A 10,748-nucleotide genomic window follows, 5' to 3' on the forward strand; every position below is an offset into this window, starting at 1 on the left:
AAATTCTCTTCATCATTGAAAAACAGTGTCATTTCCAACATCAATTTATCTCCAGGCAGTCAGATTTCCTCAATAAGAAAGAACAATGTTGTCTTCAGATGAACCTAGACATCCTAATCAAGTAGGAACAATATCGTCCACTAACTAGACCTCCTAAACATGAAGGAGAAATATCATCATAAGTGGCCAAATTCTCTTGAAAGGTGTACATGTATGAATGCAATTATAAGATTTCTCTCTTATGAGGATACCTTAAAATTTATGTTGAAATTACATCTGACTAAAAATGAATTACATACTATCATTCATGAAAACCCTTAAGATATTTGGATTCATACATGTACACCTTTTTTTTTACAATCCTTTTAGGAAATAATTACTAGTGAAAACAAGACCTCCTCAACATGACAGAGCATTGTCATCATAAGCGACCAGATTCTCTTCATCATAGATGAGCAGTGCAATTTTCAACATTAAATTATCTTCAGGAATCAGATTTCCTCAACAAGAAGGAACAGTGTTGTCTTCAGATACGACTCGATGTCCTCATCAAGTAGGAACAATATCATCCACTGACTAGATCTCCTCAACATTAAGGAGCAATGTCATCATAAGTGGCAAAATTCTCTTCATAGTTGATGAGCAATATCGTTTCCAACATCAATTTATCTCCAGGAAATCATACTTTCTCAATAAAAATGAATAGTGTTATCTTCATATCCAACTAGACGTCCTCATCAAGTAGGAACAATATCGTCCACGGACTAGACCTCTTCAAAATAAAGGAACAATGTCAAAAACAGATTTGATATTGAGCAAATCACTCCAAAAGCACCCAAATTCTATTCATCGTGGGTGAGCAGTGTCGTTTCCAACATCAAATTATCTCCACACAATTAAACTTCCTCAACACGAAGAAACATATAGTTTGTATCCTTTGAGATTGCTTCTCTTGAAGCAAAATTTCATCTCACATATCAAAGTTTCCCTTGAAACACAACAAATTTTGTCTCACTCAAGACAATTTTCTCTCAAAAGGAAAGTTTTTATCTCCCATGAGATAATTTCTTTTGAAACTAATTTTGTATCGCTCGAGACAGTTTCTTTTGGATCCCAAAGTATCAACATCATTTCTCTTGAAACCAATTTTGTCTTGCTTAAAGTTTCTTTCTCTTGAAAGTGCATCTTCTGAAGTCATAAATTTCAATCCTTTTGAAATTGTTTTCCTTGAAAAAAATTTTGAAAAAAAAATTCTCTCTTGAGATAAAGATTGTTTTCAGTCTCACTTGAGACAACGTCAATTTTTCAAAATAAAATATGGAACCGGACAAAAACGCATTGTCCTTTTATCTTTGATCTGTTCTTTTTAACAAAAGAATTAACAAAGAGGGGCAACTGTAGACACCCATTTTCGTCCGAGTGGTAACCTTTTTATTTTACGTTTTATTATTTACTATTATTATTACTAGTACAACTACTATTATTATTGTTATTATTAAATTATTTACATTTTTGCAGGCCCAACACAACCAAGCCAAAACATTAAGCCTAAAACCCAACAAACTCTAATCTTCCCTAACCTAAATCCTAACCACAGTCCTCATCATCTAGGGTCACTGCTGCCACAGCCTACTACCCTACATTGTCGCGTCGTCGCTACTGCTCGTTGTCATGTTACTGACTGTTCTGATGTTGTCGTTTAAAATTGACCATCAACTCATCAATCAAAAGAAAAATTCAAAATTAGTATAAAAATGCATCTACAATTTTAAACTCGAATGAGGACAAAGGAAACAAGATGTGGAGTTGTCAATCACAAAATAGGGCACTCATACCCTATTATCTCAGTAACACAAATTCAAGCCATCAAGCACACATGCAACACTATAAAATGGGGGGAGAGCTTGAACAAACAAAAAATAGAGAAGTAGGAAAAGGGCTTCGAACCGAACAAACTATGCTTCCAAAAAAAAGGAGAGAGAAGACATATATTAAAAAAAGGAGAAAAAACCCACAAAATCTCACCTTTTTCGTCGGATAAACTCGACCATCGTTTATCGGGGAAAAAGACTCCCCTATCAGTCGAAGGTAACTCTTCTCCCACCTTAGATCGAGGTTTAGTTTGGGTTCTCGCTTGTGTATGAAAAAAAATGGGTGAGAAAGTTGAGTGAGAGAGGCTGCTAGATAACTTAAGTTTATAATTTAGGTTTTTTTGGGGGGGGTTTAAATGCACCCAATCGAAACCCCACTGCCTTGGGTTAGTAGGATCCATTTTTTCTTTGGGCTTATCATTATAGGACTCCTCTCATGTTTTAAGTAATGCAAACTAGTCCTCAATTTGAGGCTTTTTTATTTTTGTGTTATATTTTTTACATGCTATCTTTTAGTCCCTTTTGTTCATTTGTTTCTATTTTATACTTATTTCATGTGTGGTACCTTGTTTTGTTGCTTTTCATTTTAGTCCTGAATATTTATTGGTTTATTATATTTCTAGTGCTTGTATTGTTCGATTTGTGATTGGTGCCATGGTTCTTACTGGTATTGTTGATTAGTCTTTAAGTTATCATTATTTAGGTCACTCATCGCATATTCTGTTTAAATTTCTTCTTTTTTCATTCTAATATACATACGGACCATTATATAATATATAGGTCATATTATTTAATAATATATATAAATATATATGTGTATATATATTCATCCAATAAGCTTAGCTTATGTTTTGTTTATATTACGTATTATGTGTGTCACGGTTAATTAGTAGCTTATATATGGTAAATATTTTTCATTTATTATTACTTATATGTTGTACGTGTGTCATATTATACTTATATATGTTTAATATTTTTTTACACTAACATTTTTGTATATTTATATGTTACGTATATTTTTTTACTATAATTACGTATATATTTATTTTCATAAAATACTATGGAAAACTATACAAACACCTAGAATGAGATTCCTTAATACGCACTAGTAAAAGAATACCTCATCAATTTCAACTTAATTAATATAAATATTTTGTTTGTTGATTTATTTGTTTGAATTTTTTTATTTTAGGTATTTTATTCATCATTTTCATGTCATTTTTTATTGTTGCATTCATCACTCTCTCATTTAATTTTTCTTATTTTGTATAATTAAAGACAATGTTTCTTTATATCCAGAATTAATGAGATCGTGCCCAAAATGACTGGTTAACGATTCTTACTAATTTTTGAAGTAAAGGAACATCCTTTTTAAATAAAACTGAGTAAATTAAATCATTTTCATCGAGTCAAATATTTAAAAAAAATAGATTCACTCATTCTAAAAATAGTCATAGAAATAAAAGGATCATAATTTAAATTTTGAGTTCAAATTTGTAAAACTCCACTATTTAGACAACGTAAAATCGAGGGTACCGATTTTAGGCTCTGTGAGAGTGCTTACCCTTCCTCACGCGTAACCGACTTTCGCATTCTTAAAAATGAATTTCTGGTCCTGCTTCATTTTAAGTCAATATTTTTACCAAATTTTGTCCACATGCTCCTAAACCATTTTCAAATATCTCTTTAATTCATATTTTTTAATTTAGTCCCTCAACTTTGCATATTTTCTCATTCATTCAAGTCCTTGTTCATTTAAGTGTATTTTTTATGAAAATTTGTACCACATGCTCCTAAAAAATTGTACAAGAAATATTTATCATCAATTTTTCCTTTTGATAATAATTTTTTATTTGTAATCTAGTCCCTTAACTTTACATGATTTTCTCTTTTTTCAACCAATCCTTCATTTTAAGTCCACTTTTGATCAAATTTGAAGTGCATGCTTTTCTACCACTATAGAATACTTATGTAACTTTAATCCACATTTCACCAAAAAAATACTCTTTTTTCAATCTAATCCCTTGACTTTGAATTTTATTTAATTTGATCTTTTGAATACATTTTTTTTACAAATTCTTTCTTTGTATCATTCTTTCACTCCTTTGTAATCCTTTCAATATTTTATTTTCAAGGTACATTTTTTAAAAATAATATAAAAATTATACTTTAGAATTTTAGATTATATTTGATTTATTAAATAATTTTACAATGTGAAAAATAATATATATGAACGCACGCACACATACATATAGACACATATATCTTTTATGTTAGAGAAAGTCAATAAATTTGAGACACTTCATACCATAGTATTATAAATAATTACAATTAAAAATTTGAATAGAAATTCAAATAATTAGAGTCGACTCAAATTTTATAAACATAACCTGATTCAAAAAAATATTTAATAAAATTTTAGTCATAAAATATAACTCGTCAACTTGTATATTCATACCATAGTATTATAAATAATGACAATTAAATTTGAATAGAAATTCAAATAACTAGATTCGACTCAAATTTTATAAACATAACTTGATTCGAAAAAAATTCAAATAAAGTTTGAGTCATAAAATATGACTCGTCAGCTCGTATATTCATACCATGGTATTATAAATAACTACAATTACATTTGAATAGAAATTCAAATGACTGGACTCCACATAAATTTTATAAACTTGATTTGATACAAAAAAATAAACTGAAATTTGATTCATTAAATACAACCCACCAACTCGAATAATTTGAATTTTTTACTCAATTCGATCGAACATATTTATGAGAGTGAATGGAAGAATAGAAGTAATGGTTTTGTCCAAAAAAGGTATCATTTCTTTTTATAACCGCTTCAGAAATTTTAAAATTGTAATTTAATATAATAGTAAATTGTACTAGAGTCTTTAAAAAAATAGTTAATTACATCATATGTCCTCAAACTATGATTCTCATTTCAAATTAGTTCTTAAACTTTTAAACATTTCAATTTCATTATCAAACTATGAATCTCATTCTAAATTACTCCTTAAGCTTTTGAACATTCGAATTTCATCCTTAAACTATGAATCTCATTATTAAATGGTCCCTATACTTTTAGATCTTCCAATTTCAACCCCGAATTCATCCAAATATGTAATCCATTTCAACCATTGTTTAACTTTTTTTTCAAATAGAATAATATAACTTGCCTAATGATTTTATTAACAAGATAGGTGATTAGTATATACGAATAATTTAGGTTAAAATTGAAATATTCAAAAAGTTTAGGAACCAAAATAAAGATCACATCTGAGGATGAAAATGAAATGTTCAAAAGTTTGAGGACTAGTTTAGAATGATAGTCATAGTTTAAGGATGAAATTGAAACGCTTAAAAGTTTATGGACCAATTTGAAAGGAGAGCCATATATTAGGGATGTATGATGCAATTAACTCTTCAAAAAAGTTATTGATTCAATTATGAGCCTCCTCCCTTAATTTGATTTTTAGATTTGTTCCTAGCCATGCATGTGCTCAAACATAAATTGTTACATGAAATTTAAGTATATAAAATTTATGGTTTACCACTTGAGCTAGGTAGTACAATACGACTAAAAGAATTCCTATATATTTTAAATTATAGATTTGAATTTTGTTAGGAACGAATTTTCTTTATTTTAGGCATAATACTAAAATTAAATCTTAATATTTACGAAATAGTCATTTTATTCATATTATTTTTAAAATATTTTAGCTCTCCACATTTGAGTGAATAATCACTCTAACCCCTTTTTTTTGAGAATTTTGACTCTAATATTTTATTTTAGGATAAAAATGTCTCTATTTTAAAGCGTTAATCATTTATTAACAACGATTTTCATTCATATAAGAACCTTTTTACACTAAAATAAAATATTATGGACAAAAATACTTAAAAAATAAAAACCAAAATAATTATTTAATTTCACTTTAGAATTTTCGTTTTACATTGTGCCTTTATTTTTAATTGAACTATTTAATTTGATTTTTAGATTTGTCCCTAACCATGTATGTGCTGAATCAAACATATATTGGTACATGCAATTCAAGTATATAACATTTATGGATTACCACTTGAGCTAGGTGGTACACTACGCCTAAAAGAATGTCCTATATATTTTTAAACTATAGATCTGAATTTTCTCACGAACAATTTTTTATTTTAGGCATAATATTAGAATTAACTCTTAATATTTATAAAAAAAACTATTTTGATCCATATTATTTTTAGAATATTTTAACTCTAAATGTTTGAGGGAATAGCCACTTTAATCTCTCTTTTTTTAGAAAATTTTGACTCTCAAATATTTTATTTTAGGGTAAAAAGTCTCTATTTTAGAACATTAACTATTTATTAACAATGATTTTCATTTACAGAAAAACTTTTTGTTCAAAAATAAAATATTATAAACTAAAATACTTACAAAAAATTAAAAATCAAAATAACTATTTAATACAAAAATTTCCTTTTACGTTGTGCCTTTATCATGTTATAGTAAACAAGTTAATGTATAGCTTAGACGTTCGTTAAATTTTTTTTAATGAAAAATGATTAGTTTGGAATATATGAATAATCGGATGACCAATTGATAATTTTTAAAAATTGAATGACTCAATAAAACAACTCTATAATCGAAAGATTATTTTATGACTTTTAATAGTTAGAAATTCAAATACTAAACAAATAAACGCTTTATAGCGGGGAGATCATTTGTGTAATTTACCCAAAAAAATAAAACTAAGTCGAACAGTACGGTTTGAAATATTTCCCCGGGCCCTTTAAAACACGAAGGATTACTCAAATAATTGCCTTAAAATCCCATTAAACTAGAGCCATCCCTTTTGTAAATAATAGAACAATGCTTGCGCTTCAGTTTATCAAACATCCAACCCCGTCATCCTACAACTGTGTGTACGTGCATGCCACCACCCATCAACTACAACCCATATCATCTCAGTCACAACGGTCCACGTGTTCTAATGCATCCTTCCAAGAAAAATGTAACACCTCCTGTTTTCAGATTGCATGATTTAGCCATTTACGTGCTCCAATAAAACGCCCAATTTTTTTTCTTCTTCTGGTCTTTGAAAACAACCGATGCCGTCGCCTTTGGCTGATATATTATTTTACGCAAAAGGGAGGTAAATCTAAAGCCCCATCATGTCTCGTATTGTCGCTTAAAACATGTCTTCGGCTAATAATAATCCCTCCCAGTTTCCTCCTCCACTCTCTTCGGAGTTTCTCACCATCGCTTAAAACATGTCTTCGGCTAATAATAATCCCTCCCAGTTTCCTCCTCCACTCTCTTCGGAGTTTGTCACCGTCGATTTTTCAACCGTCACCGGAGATTCCCATAAAGAAGACACCGGCGGTGAATCTCCGGTCAATGAGGTCCTCGTCGACATCACAGGGCCACGGCCGATTCCATTCGTTCTTTCCTTTAACAACCTTACGTATAGAGTAAAAGTACATCGCAAGATGGCGTTGCCTGGCTTCTCCAGGAGGGGTGGAAGCGCCGACACGGATGCCGACAAGACATTGCTCAATGAAATCTCAGGCGTGGCTCGAGACGGCCAGATAATGGCCGTGCTCGGCGCGAGTGGCTCGGGTAAATCGACGCTGATCGATGCTTTAGCCAATAGGATAGCTAAAGAGAGTTTGAAAGGGGAAGTCACTTTGAATGGCGAAGCTTTGGAATCACGGATGTTGAAAGTGATTTCAGCTTACATTATGCAAGATGATATGCTTTACCCGATGCTCACCGTCGAGGAAACCTTAATGTTCGCGGCGGAGTTTCGACTTCCTCAGTCATTGCCGAATTTCAAAAAGAAAATTCGAGTCGAAGCGTTGATCGATCAATTAGGCCTAAGAAACGCCGCCAAAACAATCATCGGAGACGAAGGTCATCGAGGTGTTTCCTGTGGAGAGCGTCGCCGTGTGTCGATCGGAATTGATATAATTCATGACCCCATCATCCTTTTATTGGACGAGCCGGCATCGGGGCTCGATTCGACCAGTGCTTTCATGGTGATCAAGGTTCTACAGAGGATAGCTAAAAGCGGGAGCATTGTTATAATGTCAATTCATCAACCAAGTATTCGAATTCTTGGGTTGCTAGACCGAATGATGTTCTTGTCTCGTGGGCAAACTGTTTACAATGATTCACCGATGAATCTGCCATTGTATTTGTCCGAGTTCGGGCATCCGATACCCGAGGGCGAGGACAAAACCGAGTTCGTTTTAGACTTAATCCGAGAACTCGAAGGATCTCCAGAAGGAACTAAGAGTTTGGTCGAGTTCAACAAGTCATGGCAAATCATGAAAACCACAACCCAACTCGAGCTGGACCGACTCGGTCTAACCCTAAAAGAAGCAATTAGCGCAAGTATTGGTAGAGGTAAACTTGTTCCGGGTGCTTCAAATGATGTCACTTCATCTTCAATAGTTCCAGGATTAGCAAATCCACTTTGGAAAGAAATCCTTGTATTATCAAGTCGATCCATCCTGAATTCAAGACGAATGCCGGAGCTTTTCGCGGTTCGACTCGGAGCAGTTCTAGTGACGGGTTTCATTCTCGCGACGGTATATTGGCAGCTCGATAATTCGGCGAGAGGGGTACAAGAAAGAATAGGGTTTTTCGCATTCTCCATGTCGACGACGTTCTACACTTGCACCAACGCCCTCCCGGAGTTCCTCCAAGAAAGGTACATTTTCATGAGAGAAACCGCCTACTACACGTACAGGAGATTATCATACGTAATATCGAACGCTCTAGTAACAATACCGGGCTTGACGATTCTGTCGCTGACCTTTGCCGTGACGACGTTTTGGGCTGTAGGGCTCGACGGTGGATTCCCCGAATTTGTATTCTATTTCTTAATTATATTCGCTTCGTTCTGGTGCGGGAGTTCGTTCGTGACATTCCTCTCGGGCGTCGTCCCGCATTTGATGTTAGGCTACACGATCTCCGTCTCGGTTTTAGCCTATTTCCTACTCTTCAGCGGCTTCTTCATCAACCGAGACCGAATCCCGGATTACTGGATATGGTACCATTACCTTTCCCTGGTGAAATATCCATACGAAGCCGTACTACAAAACGAATTTGAAAACCCTACGAAGTGTTTCGCCAGAGGCGTTCAAGTGTTCGACAATTCACCGCTAGGAGAAGTCCCTCCGGCGGTGAAAGTTAGGTTATTGCAGTCGATAGGGAACAGTTTAGGGATGACTATTACAAGCTCAACATGTTTGAGAAAGGGTTCTGATATTCTCAAACAACAAGGGATGACTGATTTAAGTAAATGGAATTGCTTCTGGATTACCATTGCTTGGGGTTTCTTGTTTCAAATTTTGTTTTACTTCTCTTTATTATTTGGAAGCAAAAACAAGAGATATTGAAGGGGTTTAATCCGATTAATTCAATAGGTTTTTGGTTGGTGAAAATACTGACTTTGGCTCACTTGCTTAACTAGGTTCTTAATACACGTCCAGAGGCTTAAAAACTCATTAAGTTTAATTGTAATAAATTATTGTTTATTTTTTTATGTTTTAGTACTTCATCTAAATAAATCAAGTGTCATTCGGAAAAATTATAGGGATGATGTTTGATATTGAATTTTTGATAAAATATCTCAAATGTTATTTGTATTTTGATAGATTAACTAATTTAGTATTTATATTTTTTAAAAGGGTTGATATTGTACATATTTTTTTTTTCAAAATGATCATTTCATGTATTATTGTGTCATTCGAGATTACCATTGTTAATATGGGCCTTAAGACATTCCAGGCCTATCTCGTGACTAAACCTAATAAGATTATCATTAATTGATTTAGCCTGCTGAGGGTAGTTGGGCAAGCAACAGAATTTAGTCAGCCCAGCATAATTGGTTGGGCTATCAAATAGAATTAGTTAGGCTTAATATTCGCCATGTTTTCTTTTCCTTTTTACAACCGAATATACACCAGGAGCACCTTACATCACCACACAAGAGATGGATCCAACAGAGACTCGTTTTCGAAGAGCTTGAAAGCGAGATACTGTCAGAGGATTACTGGGGACATTAACTGAGTCAAAATGAGCTGCAACATAGTTAAGAACCAACAATTGCTTTATAACCTTTTCAAAAGTAAAGTGTATTCGGTATGAAGAAACGGATTAGTAGCCATGGCCACTATATTGATGTTATCACACCAAATTATTGGAGACTCACCATGAACAATGCCCATATATACAAGAATCGATTAAATCCAAAGTATCTTAGAGGTGGCATCAGCCAAATTTTGATATTCAGTCTCGATGGTTGATTATGAGATAGAATGTTATTTCTCAGAACTCTAAAAGAGTAAGTGACCTCTATGATATACGCAGTAGCCTGATACAGAGCGACAATCGTTAACATCATTGCTTCAATTAATATCCATGAAGGTATAAAGAACATCTGGACGTCTGAATTAGACCCATCTCAAAAGATGTATATGTCATATGTTACTTTTTTAAAATGAGATTCTTAAAATATTTTATAATAAGGTGAAATTATAAAATATCAAAATTTATCTTATTATGATTATTTTTTACAAAATATAAAATTCAAATATATTAAATTAAGTTTTTCACTGAAGTTTATTTACGCCTATGTACAATAGAAAAAATATTTTTTTTTTCAAAATTTGAGTACCAAAATTTTGAGGTCCTGTGAAATGTCATAGGCAACACTTGCTAATGGACGAGTCTTGTCTAAACCATAGTTCACAGTTAATAATACCTTTGAGCTAACGAATGTTGCACTTAACAACACTCCGGTAAACTTATTGTAGTTCTTGCATATGCTACGCAACCTTATTAACCGCAAACGAAATATA

At 32.6% G+C, this 10,748-nt stretch overlaps 1 protein-coding gene across 1 annotated transcript; it reads left to right on the forward strand.

Moving 5' to 3' along the window:
• Nucleotides 1-7,148: 7,148 nt before the first annotated feature.
• On the forward strand, nucleotides 7,149-9,284 carry LOC120187683 (ABC transporter G family member 16-like). The gene has a single exon (XM_039191342.1). The coding sequence runs from the start codon at nucleotides 7,149-7,151 to the stop codon at nucleotides 9,282-9,284; it is 2,136 nt and encodes a 711-aa protein (XP_039047273.1).
• Nucleotides 9,285-10,748: the final 1,464 nt, after the last annotated feature.

This window comes from Hibiscus syriacus, unplaced genomic scaffold (genome assembly GCF_006381635.1).
Source record: "Hibiscus syriacus cultivar Baekdansim isolate YM2019G1 unplaced genomic scaffold, ASM638163v2 tig00113725_pilon, whole genome shotgun sequence".
Taxonomy (NCBI): domain Eukaryota; kingdom Viridiplantae; phylum Streptophyta; class Magnoliopsida; order Malvales; family Malvaceae; genus Hibiscus; species Hibiscus syriacus.